General features: G+C 36.0%; 2 protein-coding genes across 4 annotated transcripts in view; both read right to left on the reverse strand.

The window, feature by feature from the left end:
* The window catches only part of SYCP1 (synaptonemal complex protein 1), a 123,166-nt gene extending 119,841 nt beyond the window's left edge, over positions 1–3,325 (reverse strand). Inside the window, exons 1-2 of one of the 3 annotated variants that reach the window (XM_049616501.1) lie at positions 3,165–3,325; positions 2,592–2,723 (exon numbers count right to left, since the gene is read on the reverse strand). In XM_049616501.1, the coding sequence (XP_049472458.1) occupies positions 2,592–2,699 (108 nt within the window). In that variant the 5' untranslated portion in view covers positions 2,700–2,723; positions 3,165–3,325. The other 2 variants (XM_049616499.1, XM_049616500.1) reach the window with 2 other exon arrangements.
* A 1,944-nt stretch (positions 3,326–5,269) lies between these two features.
* On the reverse strand, positions 5,270–17,160 carry LOC125912214 (bile acid receptor-like). The gene is made up of 10 exons (XM_049616507.1): positions 16,899–17,160; positions 14,425–14,787; positions 12,661–12,801; positions 10,879–11,018; positions 10,669–10,773; positions 10,406–10,505; positions 9,438–9,560; positions 8,906–9,031; positions 8,640–8,753; positions 5,270–6,074 (listed from the first exon to the last, which is right to left on the reverse strand). Exons 1-10 carry the CDS (start codon positions 16,960–16,962, stop codon positions 5,827–5,829), a joined length of 1,524 nt encoding a protein of 507 aa, XP_049472464.1. The 5' UTR covers positions 16,963–17,160; the 3' UTR covers positions 5,270–5,826.
* Between the last annotated feature and the right edge of the window lie 4,529 nt (positions 17,161–21,689).

Genomic DNA, 21,689 nt, shown 5'->3' on the forward strand with positions numbered 1-21,689 from the left:
TAAAATATTTTAACATTTTATATATTTAGTATATAAATATTATATATTATTGGGTTATAATTATAATATTATTATATTATATTATTACATGTTATATATATTATATATAGATTATATATTATAAATATTGGAGATATTTATATCTCCAGATATAAAAATCTCCAGAGAGGGGCGCCTGGGTGGCTCAGTCGGTTAAGCGTCCGACTTCAGCTCAGGTCACGATCTCGCGGTCCATGAGTTGGAGCCCCGCATCGGGCTCTGGGTTGATGGCTCGGAGCCTGGAGCCTGCTTCCGATTCTGTGTCTCCCTCTCTCTCTGGCCCTCCCCCGTTCATGCTCTGTCTCTCTCTGTCTCAAAAATAAATAAACTTTAAAAAAAAATTTTTTTTTTAAATCTCCAGAGAAATTTTTAAAATAATTTAGTAGTAAGAGCTGTTTTGCCTGAGAAACTTGGTATGATTCCCCCTTTCTGGTAAGAACTCTACTACAGAAATGAATTTCTCTTTTTATCCTGTCAAGCAGGAAGCTCAAAGCCAAATTTTAAGCTTAGTCAGACACTAATTTTTACCAGTATATTGACATATTTGTCCAAATTTTCTTATTTTTTTGATCCTAATAGTCTCTGAATATACGTTTATATCTTGCTACTTCAATGTACATGTCTTATAAGTTGCCTCCAAGAGAGGATTCAAATTAGGACCCATTATGTACCCAGAGTTCTATGGCAACAGTGATTATTTTTTTTAATGAACAATGCTCACAAACATTAAGTATGCTCATTATTCATTCAAAGCAATACTATTCAAAATTCTTGGGTAATAAAAATCCTGGAAGACAACACAGGCAGGAGTTTCTCTGACACTGGCCCATATCCACATTTTTCTAGGCAAGTCTCCTGAGACAAGGGAAACAAAGGCAAAAATAAGCTATTAGGACTACAACAAAATAAAAAGCTTCTTTGTGCACAGTGAGGAAACAATCAACAAAACTAGTCTACTGAATGGGAGAAGATATTTGCAAATGACATATCCAATAATGGGTTAGTATCCAAAATATACATACAATACCAAAAAACCCAAATAATCCAATTTAAAAAATGGGAAGAAGACATAAAACAAACAGGTCTCCAAAGAAGAGATCCAGATGGCTAAGAGACACATGAAAAGATGCTCAACATCACTCATCATCACGGAAATGTTAGTCAAAATCACAGTATCACCTCACACCTGTCAGAATGGCAAAAACCATAAACACATGAAACAAGTGTTGGTGAGGACGTGGAGAAAAAGGAACACTTGTGCACTGCTGGTGGGAATGCAAATTGGTGCAGCCTCTGTGGAAAACAGTATGGAGGTTCCTCAGAAAATAAAAATAGAACTACCCTATGACCCAGTAATTCCACTACTGGGTATTTACCCAAAGAATATGAAAACACTAATTTGAAAAGATGTATGCACCCCTATGTTTCCTGCAGCATTATTTACAATAGCCGAGCCATGGAAGCAGCCCAAGTGTCTACTGATAGATGAGTGGATCAAGAAGATGTGTCATAGGTGCCTGGGTGGCTCACTCGGTTGGGCGTCCGACTTTGGCTCAGGTCACGATCTCACAGCTTGTGGGTTCGAGTCCCACGTCGGGCTCTGCGCTGACAGCTCAGAGCCTGGGGCCTGCTTCAGGTTCTGTGTCTCCCTCTCTTTCTGCCCCTCCCCGGCTTGCGCTCTCTCTCTCGAAAATAAACATCAAAAAAAAATTTAAGGATGTGCTATAGATATACAACGGAATAGTACTGATTTGTAAAAAAAAGAATGAAAGCTTGCCATTTGCATCGACAAGCACAGAGTTGGGAGAGTATAGTGGTAAGCAAAATAAGTCGGTCAGAAAAAGACAAATACCCTATGATTTATTCCTATGTGGAATTTAAGACACAAAACAAAGGAGGCTACAGGGAAAAAAGAGACAAACCAAGAAGGCGACTCATAACTATAGAGAACAAACTGGTGGTTGCCTGAGGGAAGGTGGTGGAGGGACGGGTGAAATAGGTGAAGGGGATGAAGAGTACCCTTATCTTCATGAGCACTGAATAATGTACAGAATTGCTGAATCACTGTATTGTACACCTGAAACTAATATAACACTGTATATCAAGTAAATTGGATTTAAATTTTTAAATAAATTTGTTTACAAATTCTTGGGCTAAAATAAAATCAAAAATAGGGCGCCTGGGTGGCTCTGCCCATTGAGCCACTTCGGCTCAGGTCATGACCTCAGGGTTCCTGGGTTCAGGTCCCGCATGGGGCTCCGCGCTGACCGCTGGGAGCCTGGAACCTGGAGCCTGCTTCGGATTCTGAGTCTCCCTTTCTCTCTGCCCCTCCCCCATTAGTGCTCTGTCTCTGTGTCTTAAAAATAAAACATAAACATTAAAAAAGATAAAAAATAAATTAAAAATAAAAATTCTTGGGCAAATCAGGCCACACTTGGTGAAAAACAAATTATACAACGTACAAATAAAATTATACAATATTACCAGTTAGAAAGTACACCGTGCCTCTTTACCTGAAAAATATTCAAATCAAGATTCATACGCAAATTTACCTTGAAGAAATTAGAATCTCCTCCCAAATTCTGAGGTTTCACTGCAGATACTTGACTGCTACTTAATCTTGGTGGTACGAACAATTTAAAAGGCTTTTGCTTTTCCATTTTCTCTCTTCCAGTTGTAATTATCTGTTGCCCCAGCGGGCGGGGTGGAGGGAGGGAAAGCGTTTTACATGGTTTCATTAATACCCTCTTTATTTTAAAAGGCGATGTTTGTACAATAAATGCTGTGTCAAGGAGCAGGTGTACCCTTTGCCACAATGTGAGTCTGCAGCGTCACATTACTGGGCAAAGTAAAAACACCCCGCAGTTGTTCCCTTCCACCCCCCACCGCCAATGGCCACGCTGGCAGCGTAGATAAGCCAGAAACTCCCACCCCAGAAAAGAAAGCTCTGCCCCCACCGGCCCTGGTAAATTGCATCACCCAGCCGCGAGAACTACCTTAGGTTCTTAGAGGGCTACAGCTACCAACGAGGCGCCGGGGGGTGGGGAGGGGGGCGGCCAGAATCAAAATATCGCCCAGCTCCGGGTTCGGTCGTCAGGAAAAGAACTCAGTACACCTGCCCTTACCTCTGAATAGTCAGCAGGAAACCGTGGACTCGGTGCCTACGCGAACTGCTACCCGCTGTCTACTAGGGCGGCAAAAAGAATCTACGAGAACTTCTGCCTCCGAACCTCCAGAAAAGCAAGAAATCGCTCCGCCTCAGCGGCCGGCCGAAAAGGGCCGGGTGCACAACGGTTTAACGGCTAAATAACGGTCAGCCGCGACCGTTGGCTCCCGATTCTCGCGAGATTTTCCTTTGTGTTAGTAACAATTCTTCTCTGGATTCTGTTTTTCCTTAGACATTCTTGAAGCTTCTGCGATTCTCAGAGAATGCAAGGAAAACTATAACAAGTCCCATGACAGATTGGAGCGAAGAATAAAAACTCCACTTGTGTTTTCCAAGAGTTCAGTCTTAGGGCAAAAAACAAATGGGCAAACAGTTGTAGCCACGTGTAATCACTTAAAGGTGGTAATTTTCAAAGACTGGTTAGGACACAGGGAAAGCGGTACTTTCAGTGGCCTGGGGAGTCAGGAGAGGCTGCCCAGATGTGATGGGCTTCTTTTAAGGCTTCCGTCAAGAATAGAGTGACTATAGACAGATTGGGCTAGTCAATGGGGAAAGACTACTCCTGAAGGTAGGCGAAGGCCCTGTGGTTGCGAAAGAGATTAGTACAAGAGAGACTCCAACAAATGTGCCGTACGTGTGTGAGGACAAGGTCGGGGAATGGCAAGAAGGAGACTGCAGACTTGACAGATAAGGCCTTGCAAAGACCTTTGGATTTTAGCCTCTGTGGATGGGGAACTTGTAGAATTCTGAGTGGAGAGGGAGGCAAGATCAAGTTCAGAAGAAAATTTGTAGTATGAGAAATGGTTTAGGCAGGCATTGGGACTTGAGTTAGGGAGACAGTTTTAATAGGCTGGGTGAAGTATGAGGACCCGAGCCATGACAGTGGCGCTGGAGATGAGGAAGAGGCATCAAAAGTAAAAGGTATTTAGAAGTAAAATTAATAGGAGTTGATGGGCTGTTTTAACAGTAAGCAGTGAAAGAGAGAAGTCTAAGATGACTTCCTAGTTTCAGACTTGGGCAAGTAAATGCAATAAATATTGTGATTCTAAGTACCTAGGTTTGAGCAATTAGATGAGTTCCGTTCCGTTTTGACCACATTTGACTTTGTTTTCTAATGTCTATAATTGATGTTTTTCCAAAGGACTTGAGTAATATTTTTAAATAACCAATTTTGTTTTGTGTAAATTTAATGAGACATCATAGTTTCTGCTAGAATTTAAAAAATTTTTGAGCTTTGAAAGAGATGAGCCAGGTTGTCCTTCATTTTACACTTTAAGGAAATTGAGTCTAGATACCCTAAAAAAAGAATATTCCCTCCAAGAGATGATTCCAGGTTTATGCCCAAGATACCCCCCCCCGGGGGCAATAATTAATACATTTAAATAAGATCTTTTTGAAGTTGAGGATATAAATTCAACTATGTCTTTTTTTTTTAAGTTTTATAAATATGAAAATTTTAACTATGGGCTTTTTTTTTTCATCGAAAACCAAACTGCTACTACTCCTGCTATCAAATTAACTTAAATTCACAGCATTGAAAGACTTACACCCAGTCTTTCAAAATAATAAAACCACCACAGAATTTATTAATTTCATGTATTTCATATGAAATTTATTTTTACTAGATAGCCTTCCTATCCTTACAAGGATTAAAATATTTGTGGGAAGACTTCAGTTTTTAAGAACTTCATTTTTTTCTACAAAAGATATTGGCAAAAATGTCAAAGTATTGTCTGCCAGAATAAGCAGTAAATCGTGCCAGTATTTCCCAATATGTGTTAAAACATTTTAGGGGCGCCTGGGTGGCTCAGTCGGTTAAGCGTCCGACTTTGGCTCAGGTCATGATCTCCCGGTTCCTGAGTTCGAGCCCCATGTCGGGCTCTGTGCCAACAGCTCAGAGCCTGGAGCCTGCTTCGGATTCTGTGTCTCCCCTTCTCTCTCTGCCCCTCCCCACCCCACGCTCTGTCTCTCAAAAAATGAATAAACGTTAAAAAAAAATTTTTAAAAACCATTTTAATGATTTTTCACTTTAACTTTTTTCAATATTTTACCATCGTAATTTTTTTAAATTTAGACTTATAAAAGATTTCTTTTTAAAAAACATTAAGAAAAGGTAAGAGTTGAACAAAGTTTTGTTCCTCTTTAATAATTCATAAAATGCCATAACAGGAATAAGTTTAAAATGTTAGTTCTTTATCCATCAATCTGGCCTAATTAATGAGGTTCACAAACTGCCTTTATTCTGATTACAATTGTTTCCACTAGATACCCTTTCTCATGTCTATAAGTAATCTACATATTTTCGTTCAGTTTTCTACTAAAGGGAAAAAGTAGAGCATCTTCAGGAAAGAACTCTATTTAGCATTTTTCCCTTTAGAAGGAACCATGCAAACAATAATCCTTGCTTCTTTTGAGTCAAATCTGGAAAAGAATCCTGGATGTCCCTCTAGTGGTGGTCCTATATTCCACAAAATTTGATGAGCACTGATAATGTCCCATTTTATGCTGATACATTGGTAACCTAGCAATCCTGTTTATGTTTTTCAAAGCAGTCATCCTATAATGATAAACAATCTAGATTTTGAAAGTTTTAAGACAAACCACAGCCACATTCTAAAATTTCAGCAATGTGAATACAAATTCCATTTCTCTGAGAGTAAACTAGCCAATTTGGGGTCCTTTGCTTTCCAAGTGCTAAGTATTTCTGAGTAGTTGTGATTCAGTGTCCTCAGTTCTGTGAGCCTCCCTATGAGACGAGCAAAATGCTGTAGGTCTTCTGGATGATAAATTTTTGAATATTTGTATAAAATCTGTAAAACTGGTTCTTGTAAATTTTCCACATATTGCTTATTTTTAAGGCATGGACGATCTGAAAAACATCATCATATACATCTTAATGAATACTGGAAAGTGGTAAAAGATAGCAAATTCATTGAAAACAATACAGTTTGTAAATAATAAAAATAGCAAATATTTACTGAACCCTTAATATATGCCAGATATTACACTAAGTAATTTATTTCATGCAATGTCTTATTTAGTCTTCAGAGTACACTATGAGGTAAATTCTATTATTACCGCTGTTTTTTTGGACAAGCTTCTTAAGATGTAGAGAAGTCAAATAGGAAGAGAAAGGTCAGTAAGTGGTTGTAAGAATATAAAAGCAAGTTTCAAGCTTACTTGAAACTTAAAAAGATTAATTTCCTCCGGGTCAACAACAAGTAAAAGGTGAAGCTTCTTTTATTTATTTATTTTTTTTAATGTTTTTCTTTATTTTTGAGAGAGAGAGAGACAGAGCATGAGCAGGGGAGGGGCAGAGAGAGAGGGAGACACAGAATCTGAAGCAGGCTCCAGGCTCTGAGCTGTCAGCACAGAGCCCGACACGGGGCTCGAACTCACGAACTGTGAGATCATGACCTGAGCCAAAGTTGGACGCTTAACCGACTGAGCCACCCAGGCGCCCCAAAAGGTTAAGCTTCTTAAGTACCTAGTTATAAAAATAAGAACCAACCAAGAATTTCTTAATGCTTAGGCAACAGTTATTTATCCAGGCATTTTGGTAGAGATACAGCAGTGAACATAAACAGACACAATTTCCTGCCCTCATTAAGCTTATATCCTGAGTTTGGGAGGAGTGGATGAGAAAAGAGACATATACACATTTTAAATAAAAATATAATATGACAATGATATGTGTTACAGAGACAAATAAACAGAGAAAGGGATAAGAATTTAGGGGGGGAGGCACACTAGCTATTTTTAAAAGGATAATCAGAGATAGGATGACATTTAAGCAGAGATCCAAGATGAAGGAGGGAGGCATATAGCTCTTCTGGGGAAATAGCTTTCCAAGGATATTTGTCAAGTACAGTACAACCTGTGGCAGGAGACTGCTTGACATTTTCAAGTAACAAAATGTATCAAAAGTAATGTGGAAAAAAAAATGTGGCTGTGGTGGTGTAAGCAAAAGGAATAGTAGTAGGCAATAATGGAAAAAACTGGGCTTTAAGCTATGTAGAATAGGAAACCATGAAAGGGTTATGAGCAGAGAAGTGAAATGATCTGGCCTATGTTTTAAAAGAATAACTCTGGTCTCTATATAGAGACTAGACCCTAGGGAGGAAAGGGCAGAAACAGGAAAGCAAAAAAGGACACTAGTTTGAATTAGGGTGGCAGGAACAGAACAGTAAGACATGGTTGAGTTCTGGATATATTCTGAGGCTAGAGCCAACAGGAGATGTTGCCTTTTTGATATGGGTTTTTGGTTTGTGCAACTTGAAGGATGGAGATGCCATTTAGTAAAGATGGAGGAAGAATATAGGAGGATCGGGGAGAGATCAGGAGTTCATCCTGGGATAGGTTAAATTTGATATGCCTTACTGCAGGTTGAAATCTTGAGTAGGCTATTTAGTGGAGTTAGGAGTTAGTCCAAGTTGGTATATAAATTTGGGAATTGGCTGGGTCGCCTGGGTGGCTTAGTCAGTTGAGCATCCAACTTTTGATTTTGGCTCAGGTTGTGATCCCAGGGTCATGGGATTGAGCCCCACACATCAGGCTCCATGCTCAGCTCAGGCTCAGCAAGGAGACTGCCTAAGTTCTCACTCCCTCTGCCCCTCCCCCACTCACTCTCCCGCGCACACACGCACGCTCTCTCTCTCTCTCTCTCTCTCTCTCTCAGATAAAAAAATTTGAAAGTTGTTAACATGTAGATGGTGTTCAAAGCCATGAGATAGGATGAAATTTCAGAGGAAGTGAGTATGAAAGAGAAAAGAACTGAGCCTTAGAACACTCTTAGCATTTATCAGTGTGAAAGATGAGGAGGAGTCAACAAAGGAGATGGAAAGAGCAGTCATTGAGGAGGAAAATCAAGAGAGTGTGATGTCCTGGAAATTAAGTGGGGAAAAAAATTTTTTTTTCAAGAGGGAGGGAGTGACCAACAGAAGCCAAGTGATGAAAGTGTTCCAAGAAAGAAGGAATGATCTGCTCTGTCAGATGAAGTTGATGATGGGTCAAGTACAATAAGGACTAAGAATTGACCACTGGAATCAGCAATGCCAGATTACTAAAGATCTTGACAAGTTATGGCAGAATGGAAAGAAGGGGACAAAATCTGACTGCAGTGGGTTCATGAGTAAATGAGTTGAGAGAAATAAAGGCAGGAGCACAGACAACTCAAAAAGTTTTTTTTTTTTTCTGTAAAGTAGAACAGAGAAATGGGAGAACAGCTGAAAGGGGATTATAGGTCAAGAAGGCATTTTTTGAGATGCAAGAAATTATAGCATGTTTGTAAGCTAAAGAGAATTCTCTCAAGGAGAAAGAGATTTTGATGAAACAAAATTGTTACATTTGGCATCAGTGAATAATGTAATAACCACAGACATCATGATTTGATTGCCAAACTTAATCCAAATTTTTACTTTTGAATGGTTTTTACCTGAAAAAAACACAGTTGTTGCTGCAAGCAGAGCATATTCAGTATTAGTAATATTAAGCTCACTCATTCTTCTGTAGAAGTAAAACAATGTGTTAATAAATTCTTCAGCAATACCTAAAAAGATTAATATCAAATGTATTTTCATCAGAACATAGTGCAGAATCAAACATATTGTCATTATCATTTTTTATTAAAGCAGAATAATAAAACATTATATCTGACCAATTTTTTCCACCCATTATATTTTGTATGATATGTAATATTACCAGTCAGTGTAGTAGGAGGACAGTCTTCGTTGCAAAAGGTTTCCATAGAATAAATAACACTTCCATTAACACTCTGATTGTGACAATTCAGTGAGTGATCTGAATGATCTGATATTCTCATAGTACCTAGTAACAGGGGAAAACATAAAGTCTGATTTTTGAAAAAAACTTTACACAGATAGTAAATCCATTCTCTCTAATCTGTTAGGAAACACTCCCAACAAATGGTAGATTTATAATTTTTATTACTGAAACAGGAAGTGAGATTAATAGTTTAGATTTTATATAAATTTTGTGTAGAAAACCTTCCAAAAAGATTTTTCTTATGATGCCATATAATCAAAATGGTTTACTTTAAAAGAAAAGCAAAAGCTAGACCAATGAATTAGAAAAGCTGTTACGAAATTCTTATTACTACACTAACTAGTAAAACAAAAATATAATAAGAAAAATAACTCAATGTTGTATAATTTGTTGCTGTATTTAATAGTTAACTGTTAACAGTAAGGTTATGTTGGCCGGACTTTTTTACTTTCAGAAGCTGACGAAAGACATTCTTTCAGGCTGTAAAGTTGGGCCCCGTGAAGAAACATCACTTCAGTTTTTGATCCTTTACGTAATGCAGTCTGGTCCTCAGTTGTCAAATTTTCAAATCCTTTAACAAAAGATCACATAATTGTTTGAAATCAATAATGAAAAGATAATTTTCAGGTATAAGATTTAGTATTTTTAACCATCCATTTAGTTATAATATAAATCCTAAATGTTTCCTTAGAATAATCACAATTTGTAACTTCAAATCTAAATAAAATTCTTGATTCCACATGATAATATTTTGGAGCACTTTCATCAGAACTAGATAATAATACTTTCATATGGCAAGAGCAAATCAAACATAGTTTAGCCTCAAAGAATTTATTTCTACAGTGAGTTATCTGTATATGTAGATAGGTAAGTTTTGGCCAACTGTACCTTGATTTTTTCATACTGTACCAGCAATTTTGTTTGTTTCATGTTTTATCTAAAGTTAAAAGATACAGTCATATTATTTCTCTTGTTCCTAAGTCCTTGAAGTCATTTGAATATTTTAAAATATTTATACTTTCAACTACCTGATTGTTTAAAGCAGACAAAATGAACCATTTCCACCAGCTTTGCTGGAAAAATAGAGGTTTTTGTTTTCCTAAATGGTCCCCTTCCTTTAAAATAGGAAACTTAAAAAAAAAAGTGTTGGGGCGCCTGGGTGGCTCAGTCGGTTAAGCATCCGACTTCAGCTCAGGTCATGATCTCGGATCCATGAGTTCAGGCCCCACGTCGGGCTCTATGCTGCCAGTTCAGAGCCTGGACCCTGCTTCAGATTCTGTGTCTCCCCCTCTCTGCCCCTCCCCTGCTCATGCTCTGTCTCTCTCTGTCTCAAAAAAATAAAGCATTAAAAAAAATTTTTTTTTAATTAAAAAAAAAGTGTTAAAGTAATTTTTTTTCCAAAGGTGAAGTGATTACCTGGGAGTCCCTTGGTAAAATCCACTAACCCCTGTAGGTGTAGGACCATACTCTCCGAGAGTTGCAAAAAGCTCAGCTCAGGATTTGCATACTTCTGGAGCTAGCCAGCAAAAAGAAATAAGGTTAATAGATTTTTTTCTTTTAAGTAAATTAAAATGTTTAACTTTTAAATTACAAGTTTAAATTTTTAACTTTCACATTGACACTCTTATTTTCTAACATAATTAGTTATAAATTATTTCCTGCCAATAATGAACACATACAAACATCTTTGTTTCCTCTAAAGGACTTGTGTATTTTTGATGAGCAGCCACAATGTCCTTAATGAGCTGACGTTCCTCGTGACTTAGTTCCATGCTCTCCTTAATCTGTAAGAAAACACGGGGGAGGGAGGAGAACTATAATGAATTCTTATTAAACAAGACATCATGTCATCATTAAAGAAACAAGAAATTTTATAAGAAGAGTCTTGCCACTTTTCCAGATCTAGTGGTGGATGATACAAGCTTGTTGTCTACTTCCTCTTCTACTTTGATGCTAGAGGAAAAACTATTCTTCTGCTTAAAATTCTTTCGAAGTCTCTTTGATTTGCATTGGATTTCTGTGAGCAAACCTGTGATATTACAAAATTCATATAAAATGTTTTAGGTATGGCAAATAACATTCTAGGATTTGATGAAAATTGTCTTATACTGGATACATATATAATCATAGACTTGTCTTTTCACAAAGAATCTTTCTTTTATGGCAAGCAGCAATTAAATTTACTACATTACTTTCTCCTTTTCCTTCCATCACTGCCTTCTACTTAAAAATACATAGTTAGCCTACAGGCACCTGGGTGGCTCAGTCGGTTGAGCTTCCAACTTCGGCTCAGGTCATGATCTCATGGCCCGTGAATTCAAGCCACGCATCAATCAGGCTTTGTGCTGACAGCTCAGAGCCTGGAGCCTGCTTCGGATTCTGCATCTCCCTCTCTCTCTGCCCCTCCCCCACTCACACTGTGTCTCAAAAAATAAATAAACATCAAAAAAAATACATAGCCTAGACATAAATTAAAAATTAATTTTGCGTCTCCAAACTATAAGTTTAGACCTTTTTATGTCAGGGAAATATACACATTAATTAGATCTCGGAAGTAACATAAAATATCAATTGGTATAGCAGTTGAACTAACTACCTTATCCATGAGCTTTTTTCTTTGATTTTTATATAAGGTCAAGAGAATATTTTGTGATTTTTCAAATGAGCTAAGTCAATTTTTTCCTAACAAGACAAGAAAATGGTATTTTGTTATGGCAGCCCGAGCAGTCTCAAGACAGGGATAAAGTAAAGGATTCAGGCTGGACAGGATAACCTTAAGATCTTCTCCAACCCTAGAATCTTAAATAGGAATCCTTTTGCTCAAAAACTTTGAAGAGTTTGGATTTTATTATAATAAGCTGTATAAAATAAACAGGATACTGCATCGGTATTTATTGAACAAGAATGTAACTTAATAAAAATTGAAGAATATTATAGCAGTTGAAGGTAGATTGAACTAAAAAACAGAAAATGAAAAAATAGCCATAAAATTAATATAATAGTATAAGTGCAAGATGATAAGAGTTTGTGCAAGATTAGACATAAGAAAACATTAATAGTACCTTACTAAGAAAAATGAAATTTTGAAATCACCATGAGATTTTGAGCCCTGGGAAATAGGAGAAATTGAGGAAATAATGCCAAAATCTTAGTGCTACTCTGAGGATTAAATGACATCATGTAAGTTTCAGCTAAAAACTCAGTGAACATACAAGGAACCCAAACAGCTTAGGTACTCTTCTGCCTGTTGAGTTGGGTTTTGACACCTATGGGTTGTTAGTAGGCTCTACTTCCCTATCATGTTATCATGTAGGCTTGTAACGATACCAGACCAAAGAAGGGGAACTACCAATTTAAAATTCTGCTCTTTACAGATACATTATATAACTTTAGGTTAAGTAATATGGCAGTACAAGGATTTCCAGTTAAGAACATATGATTACTGGAAAAATTAGAGCAATATAGTATAGAATGGGGTTTATGGAAATAATTACCTAGATTGGTTACTGGTCATCCTAATTTATCAGTTGCTAGAGAAATAGCTTAAATCTAGACAAGTATGTTACAATTCAAAATGACAATCTGAGGAATGCATTAAGTTGTCAGCAAGATAAGAAAAACTAAAATCCCCCTCAAAAAAAAGAGCCCCCCAAATCCACAATAATACTTACATTCTGCCAACATTCCTACTGCCTTACACTTTTTTAGTCTGCACTCTTGACATTTCCTACGCATGTACATGTCCATTTCACAGTGGCCACCATTCTTGCAATGATATACTGCATTTTTGGTGATGCTACGTCGAAAAAAACCTAATGACAAGAAAAACTACTTTTAAAATTTACGACTAGGTATTTTTAGTTGTTTTTTATTAATATACCTTCCTAGTAAAATGATCAAAATAAAATTATTTCAATAAAGTGTGTTTTTCTATCAATAAGGTTTGGTTTGATATACATTTATATTCCCTCGTGATTGATAATATTCTATTCCAAGGGTATTCCTTTCAATAATCACATCCGAAAATTAAACTAAATAGCTCCAACACATTAAGATTTTCTTTTATCTATTTTACCATGGTTATACTATATCATCTAAAGCATTTTTATAACTATGTTCTGCAGACTATCAAGATTCCATGAAGCATCTCTCTAGCTGCCTTTGAAATAATATGTGCTCAGGTGAAACCTCTTTTCTGCTCTCCTCACATTTCCACCTCAACCCATAAAGGAAGAGATATCCTTCGAAACTTAGTTCCCTGTCCTTCCTTTTTTAGCACCCCCACAGGTGAGAAAATATTTTTAAGTTATTTGGCCTGAGACATTGAGTCAGCGGTGTTATGTGTGTGTGTGTGTGTGTGTGTGTGTGTGTGTGTGTTGGTGGAGGTATCTATATTTGCTCTTTCATTTCCTAAATCCACGCATAGCAGTCCCCCTTCCCATTTCCTCTTTTATTTCCCATTTCTCTGTAGTCACCCCTGCTACCTTCTTAATCCATTCCAAGCAGTAAAGTTGATAAGCCATGTCAATGCCTCTCTCAGAGGCCTGCCATACCTTTTTTCTGTAGCCACACTTGAGAGTGAGAGTTTCATGACTTAGATTCAACAAAGGGAGCAGAAAGGTCAGCTGAAGTCTTCAAGAACTATGCCTCATCCTCCACCTAGTTTTAACAGCAAGGCCCTGCATTTTAAGAGTAAGCAAATACATGCCCAGCTATTCTATTCACAAAGCTGGTACTTCATTTCCCACAGTCTTTATTTGGCTATTCTTTGTGAGGGGTATGCTGTGAGATTCTGACAGTAAGTCTTCACCGTGAACTTCTAATAGATATGTTTACCTAGTGCTGCATTGGCCTAAGCATTTCCAGGTCTGTCTCAACATTGCATTTGTAAATAAAAATAGTGCAGAAGTGTTTTAATACCTCGAAATTTCATCAAGGGCTGTTTCACTTTTTGAAAATTTCATTGTCAATAATGATCTTTGCTTGCAAACTTCCCATTTGTTTTCAAAAAAGCATTCCAAAAGAATTAAAATAGACTCATAGAAGTCATTTAATTTCAAATTCCTTTCTAATGCATGAATTATACCAGCCGCATGAGAAGATGTATTAGTTACCATTCAGATGGTTTTAAAAATCATTTTCCATTCCAATATCAGATTCATCTAGGAACACAGAAACCTCCTGCTATTATATAAATATTGAAGTTTGTATTTAAATGTAAAAGTTTTCATCAAAAATGAAAACTAAATCAAAACTTTATTACATTCCACTTTCATGTCTTTTATGCCACAGATGGATCACCTTTAAATACATCAATGGGTCTCCCTGGTTTTCTTTTTCACACTTTAAAAAGTAAGGCTATTCTTACAGGCCTAAAATTTCATGTCTCTTCAGTGAACACTAGGACTTCAGTTTCGTTTTAACTTTATCCTTACCTTTGCAACCTTCACAAGTAAGTGCATTATAATGATATCCTGATGCTTTATCACCACAAACTACACAGAGGTCTTCCTGTCTCTTAATTCGCATAGAAGAATGAGTTAGTCTGGACCTTTTTATTCCAGAGTATCCGTCTTCAACATCATGGTCAACCACATAAGTGGGTTTATTTAATTCACAGGAAACAAGTCCACATTCTCCACCGCTGAACTGTGGATCCAAGCTGTAAGTGTTGAAATGACTTTGTAAAGATTGGGACTGTAGAGCTGTTGGAAACTGGGCGGTAGAATACTGGCAAAAAGGCGATTCTTGAAAATCAGTGTCATACAGCTGATAACTGATTTGCTCTGGCAGAATATCTAGGTGTTTTTAGCATAAACAAAGAACAAATGGTAAAAAGTCAAAATTTCATAATTGTTTTCAAAGGTCAAAGAGTTTTATGCTCAACAAACAGTTCAACATGTCCACTACATCCCAGGGACTTGCTGTCCAGCATGAGGAGCAGGCAGTAAACTGTATTGCAATGCATCGTAAGTGCTGCCGTCCCAGTGGTATGCAGAGGTTGCCCAGGAGCTGGGAGAAAGGGCAGTCGTTGCTAATGGCCTGCATACCAACCCCAGCCTCCGTCTTAAATACAAATGCGTATTTCCCAAAGTTTGGAATGAAAGAAGGTTTTCCCCACCGTATGCATTTCCCTTATTGTGGATACAACCGTTTGCAATGCAGTCAGGCCAACAAAGAGATGAATTCATAAATTAGCACCTCCCCAAAATACCAAACTGAAATACAATTTTACCAGTTACCTGGTTATTTCAAGCAAAGAAAATTTTTTTTTCTGGGGCTCCTAGCTGGCTTAGTCAGTTAAGTGTCCAACTTCAGCTCAGGTCATGATTTCACAGTTCATGAGTTCAGTTCATGAGTTCAAGTCCCGAGTTGGGCTTTGTGCTGACAGCATGGAGCCTGCTTGGGATTCTCTCTCTCTCCCTCTCTCTCTGCCCCTCCCTGACTCGTGCTTTCTCTCTCTCTCTCAAAATAAATAAATTAATTTAAAAAATATTATTTACTTGAACTCCCCATTTAATATACCTTAACACTCTCCTTTGCAATTCATAGGCCTGATTTAAATTACTAGTTTCTTTTGTGTTTTGTTGACTAACAGTTCTAACTAGCAATTATGTGTGGTAAGTTCACCTACCTCAAAGGGTTACTGCAAGGATAAATAAAATATGGTATGCAAAAGCAAATATAAAACATAAAATACAAAATAATGCTTAATGAATATCACTATTATAATTATCAGAAGCTCCCAAACACCAACTTACTTTTCACTTTCAGCAAAATTGTTAAATCTAAATCCAGAAAATTGGCTCCAAATGGATCCAGGAGTACTGAGTGCCCTATGTCTGTAACTAGCAATATTTGTACTTTTCCTGATGCTGAATCACCAGGTGATTAACCTCAAAATTCTACCAAGATCAGTAAACATTATAATTTTCATTAACTAACTCACATAAGTCACTTGCAATCTTAGAGCATTCAGTCTAATGCTAAGTGTTGAGTAAATACTAATGACCACCTGATATGAAAAGAAAGGTTATCAGTAAAAACAATGTAACTTTTTTTTAAAAGAAGAAGGCCCTTCTTGACTGAGTGTCAAAAGACTGTAGAATACTGGCTGATGTTCCATTGTCATGGCAATCCGAGTTGAAATCTCAACCCTAACCTTACCCCTAACAAGAAAACTGCCCCTAAAATAAATTTATATTATAGCCTTACTCTTTTTGGAGAAAATTCCTGTCATATCCTGCATTCTGTTTCTATTTCTTTCCCTTTGATAAAAATCTTATATCAAGATTAAAATTTCAAGTATATTGAATAGCACTCTGAGCTACATTTACTAAATTGCATGTGAACTAGCTACAACTAACTCCTAAAACAACTTCTAATGTGCATGTTAATTCACATTTTAAAAATTAAATACAATTTTGTACTATCTTGATTTTCCCTCCTTTTTTTTTTTTAAGTTTATTTATTTTGAGAGAGAGAGTGTACTCCCGCAGGCACATGGAGGAGGGTCAGAGCAAGGGAGAGAGAATCCCAAGCAGGCTCCTAGCTATCAGCGCAAAACCCAACTCAGGGCTCCATCCCATGAACTGTGAGATCATAACCTGAGCCAAAATCAAGAGTCTGATGCTCAACCGACTGAGTTACCCAAGCACGCTGGGCTTTTCCCTTTTACAATTGATTCTGGCTTACAATATTTTCATATTACTGATTTTTTAAATTATATTCTCGTAGAGGGAATAATTTTTTATTAAGTTTTTTATTTTAATTCCTCTTGTTAAGAATAATTTAAAGTCTTTGGTTTACTTGTTTATTTCTTTTTTAAAAAAACCCTATTATTAACCAATATTACACACACACACACAAAAATGTTTTATTAACTATTATACTGTATTTGTCTACATACCATAGTACTCCACTGGTTCAGCAAGACAGTACCCATCAGATGTAGTAACGTAAGTATTTGCCATTCTCTGGTCCAATTCTCACTTACTCATCAGTGAATGCTGAAATAGAGCCTGAAGGAAATAAAACTTTTGTAGACTATCTGAAAGCATGATTATCAACTCAGCATGACTTTATAAAAGTACAGTACTATTTTTGGAAAAGAGGAGTTAGCAGAATTTATACTAAAATTAGACATCTATATTTATACTTTAATTGGAAAAATAGTGAGTTTTCAATTTCTAAACACCAAATTATTAATTCTGCCAATTTCTTTATACATATTTTTTTTAAATTTTTAATGTTCATTTTTGAAAGAGCGAGAGAGAGAGAGAGAGAGAGAGAGAGAGAGATCATGAACAGGGGAAGGGCAGAGAGATAGTGAGACACAGAATCCAAAGCAGGCTCCAGGCTCTGAGCTGTCAGCGAAGAGCCCGAAGTGGGGCTTGAACCCATGAAACGTGAGATCATGAACCGAGCCAAAGTCAGACATTTAACTGACTGAGCCACCCAGGCATCCCTAATTTTGCCAATTTCTTATTGCTCAGCTCTTTACAAATAACTCATTAAACCTTGGTAATAATCAGTGTGGCTTTTTTTTCTTTTTATGTGGCTTTTGAAAGTGTACCAAGCTTTGGTGTCAGGCTTCATACACTGCTTTCACCACTTACTTATGGGTCATTTATTAAACCTCCCTAAACCTTAGTTTCCTCATTTGTAGAAGAAAAATAATAAAACCCTCCTGGCAAAATTATTGGGAGAGTTTAATTAATGTATGTAAAATCCAGCACACTTCTTGTCTTAATAACTGATTCTCATAATCTCTATTCTAATAGTTTCAAGATTTCACTGTTCTAAATTTAGATGAACTAGGAAGAAAAATGAGACTTTTTCACTAAGGAAATTAAAGAGTAAGAAAAAAATGCCTTTCATAGCACTTGTGTTTATCTTCTAAGTCCTCTATAAATATTTTTCATAGTCCTATGATATGCTAAACATTAAAACATTAATTTTGGTTCTGCTTAACTAAAATTTTATTTTTTTATTTATTAAAGAAAGTTTATGGATTACTGGAGAAAGTGTTTTATTTTTAATAGTAAAGCCTAAAAATCATAAGCTGTTATAAGAAAAATTATTCAAAATCTAAGGCTATCCTTTAATGGGAAAAAAAAGTCTTTATTTTTGTTATTTCCTAGAAAGGAACTCCAAAAATTTAAATAAACTTAAACAGGAAATCACAGTTTAAGAGACTGAAAATTATTGGAAGAAAATAAAGTTCACCCTAGAGTCCATCGTATCTTACAGCTTTATCTTCTCTATTAGAAGATAAAGACTGTTTTCACCTTCAAAAAGAACCAAAAAAGGAGAAATTGGGGTTTTAAATCATGCCAGAAAATTTATGTGACCAACTTCTGAGACAGTCTCTGAGCTTATATTGAAAAATCTTTCACTTGGATTTATTACCCATGTGACGAGTTCGTGGCTAAGGTTTCTATGTCCACAAAGACGGTTCAAATAGTAATATCTCTGAAATGTGTCCCCTTTATCATCTAATAGAATGTATGCTCCTTTAAAAGCGTTTGAATCTCCAGTCTTCTGACAGCATAGCAGTCAGTAGAAGGAGCATTGGATGGAAGAGATGAAGCAAAAGCAGTGCCCCCAAATAAGTGCAACTTTGATATGAAGTTTTCCTTCCTTGAAAAGTCAGGACTAAAATCAGTATGATCAGTCAGCATACACTTCTGTGTTTCCTATATTGCAACAGGTCAATTGGCCCTCCATGGAAAAAACAATTCTGAATGCCATCCATTTAATTTGTGTGGTCCCTTTTAGCAATGATCCTGTTCAGTTCTTTCCATACTTCTCTTTGGAGTCTCAACTCAATTTCATAAAATTATAAATGAATGTGAAAACTTGAAGTTGTTATTCACCCTCCTTTTAAAATTGCTGCATTTGCCATGAGGCTTCATACAATATTGAATATCTGAAGAAGTCTGATAATTTAAAAGTATTTGGTACTACTTAGATACAGACTTTGCTGAGGGAGAGTTTGAGAAATAATATAGAACAAACCAGAGGTAGCACATTAAAACAAAACTGGTAGTATCCTGACAAAGACACACATAAGTATCCTGTAGTAATGCCACTATCAGGGTTCAAATCACAAACAATGATGTTCTAAAACCCAGTCCTTCCAATGCTGGTAAATAAACACCCAAAAATATTATCTAAAGTAAACCTGTTTTTATCAGTTTATGGACTAGTTATATTCCCGGGCATACATGAAACATACATAAATAAGCCTTTGATTAAAAATATGCTTCTTAAAATATGAAATATTCATCTCTCTAAATGCTCACAGTAATGTTGTATTATTTTCTACATAAAATTTTTCACTAATTTTCTTCAGCCTTTTAGATGTTTAATAGAATTATTTTAATATGTATACATAGTAAATAAAAGCTTTCAGAAATACAGTGTTCGTACAATTAGTTTAAGATCACTTAAGTAAATTATTAACAACATAGAGAAAGGTATGTAATCAAAGACTTCCTATCCTGTTAAAAGTTACAATAGGCCTGGCGTGATTCTGTTTTGTTATCTTTCCTAGTAAATATTTACTTAAAAACAAAAATAACTTAGTTAAGAGAGAAGCTTTTATCAAGAGGATCAATTTGGCATGGGCAAAGTCTGTATTTTCTTTCTAGAACAAATATAACTTTATTAAAAAATTGTGCTTTCCACAGATTATAATAGCTATTTACCTGAAAAGATGCTTAATTGCAGAAATGAATTTGCATCTCCTCTGCCTTAACCCTAAATCATGTGTAGGAAATCTTCACGTAGCTAGAACTTTTAACAGGAAAAACATATTGACTCCGGAGAACTACAGTGACATGTTAAAGGCACGGTTTTTACATTTTCACTCTTGCAATAGGTCACTTGAATCATGAATAATGCATTGCATAAAACTGTTATCACTGAAAAGTAGATAGCTTCATAAGAAAAACATTTTACTCTTCAGAGTAGCCTCTACTAGAAAAAAAGGAATGATAGTGCTGTATGATACACAATTATAAAAAGGTTTTTCAGAGCAGAATTTCTTTGATCCAAAATTCTCTGAGCTTATTGGAACCAAAGAAAATGAAAAGAATATATTTGAATAACAGCACAAATTAAGGCTTCTGGATTCCTTTACAAGGATCTGTCCTTTAACCTTCGAATACTTGGAGGATTTTACACTGTGAAGTCTTCACATATAGTTTTATCATGAAGCTTTTTTGAGATGCAATTTACATAATATAAAATTCGCCCTTTTAAAATGTACAATTCGTGGTTTTTAGAATACTCAGAGTGTGCAACTATCACCACCATCTAATTGCAGAGCATTTTTATTACTGCAAAATGAAATCCTATACCCATAAACAGTCTCTCCTCATTCTCTTCTCCCCCCCCAATCCTTAGCAACCACCAATCCACTTTCTGTGTCTATGTATTTACCTATTCTAGACATTTCATATAAATGGAATCCTACAATTCCATATATAGTTTTAAATGAAAAAACATATTTAGTTAATATCATGTCAAGTAATTTTTACAGCTTAAGAAAGAGAAAACAGACTAAATGTTTAGAAAATTCATGGCTATGAATTTAATGTATACTTCAGAGATGTGGAAATACAGTTTGTGTCTACTTCCATAATCTGGAAGAATGTTTATAAATATCATAGCATTTTGAACAGAGGTGTAATTCCCTGAATATACCCCTATCAGAATATATTTCAAGTTGCCTTCAATTTACATATAACCTATTGCTTTAAAAAATAAAATGTGTTTTAAGAATAAGTTCTTGATTAAAAACACATTTCATTTTTAAATATGAGAGTAAATACCACTGTGAATCAACTTACATTATTACATCGAATGTCACCTGAAGCCCAGCTACGGTTCAAAATTGCCTTGTCATTCTTCAGGGGAAAACCAAACCACTGTATAAGCTACTTAAGTTTCTTGTTTTTAAGGAGCAAATGCTTTTTATAGTTTGACTATCATAGCAACAACATTGGCTTATTTGCTTTGCAAAAATTAAATTAATGATGATGGAAACTAAAGGGTTCCAAAAATACCCTTAACACCTTCCAGTTTAATAATAGTTTAAATTGCCAACAAAATTAATATTCATATTTAATTTAGACAGCATAAAATTATAAAATTTTGTGTTTTGAAAGAAGACAAAATACTCACAGTTAAATGATATTACTAGAGATTGTCCTTTTCCTCGCAGAACGAGTATAGATAGATTTAACAAGGACTTCAACTTTCCAGCTGGAGCAAATTGGACCTTTTCCCTATTTATCAAGGAGCGGAGAGGGGGGCACTCTGCATACACTTAGGCTCCAGACACTCTGCAGAGCAACGCTTCAGCTCTATCTCAGAGACAAACTTCCCAGACAATCCTCTCTTAGGTCAAAACAAGGGCAGTTATTATTTGACATAAATCAAATAATAACCAGATCATCAGGGATAGAGTTCTTTGGGACCTTCAGGTCACACTCTCCCAGAGTTCCTTATTGTTTACTTAATAAATATTTTGTTTTCTTGATTAAATTTGACATTCTCCCACTTTGGTTACAAAACACTGGGTCTCTAGAAACTACTAAGCAATATGTACAGGAAAGGAAAACCCGTCATTAATTCAAACGTCATTAATACAGGTGTTGTAACAATTCAACTTGAAGTTTATCTCTGCATT

Source organism: Panthera uncia (genome assembly GCF_023721935.1).
Source record: "Panthera uncia isolate 11264 chromosome C1 unlocalized genomic scaffold, Puncia_PCG_1.0 HiC_scaffold_4, whole genome shotgun sequence".
Lineage (NCBI taxonomy): Eukaryota > Metazoa > Chordata > Mammalia > Carnivora > Felidae > Panthera > Panthera uncia.

Bases quoted from the DNA above. Each gene is read 5' to 3' on its own strand.
- LOC125912214 (XM_049616507.1), bottom strand. From the start codon at position 16,962: ATGGCAAATACTTACGTTACTACATCTGATGGGTACTGTCTTGCTGAA. The intron at 11,019-12,660 runs GTAAGTATTATT...GTAATATCACAG, and splicing joins AGTAGGAATGTTGGCAGAAT to GTTTGCTCACAGAAATCCAA. The intron at 8,754-8,905 runs GTAATATTACAT...TAATCTTTTTAG, and splicing joins TCCTCCTACTACACTGACTG to GTATTGCTGAAGAATTTATT.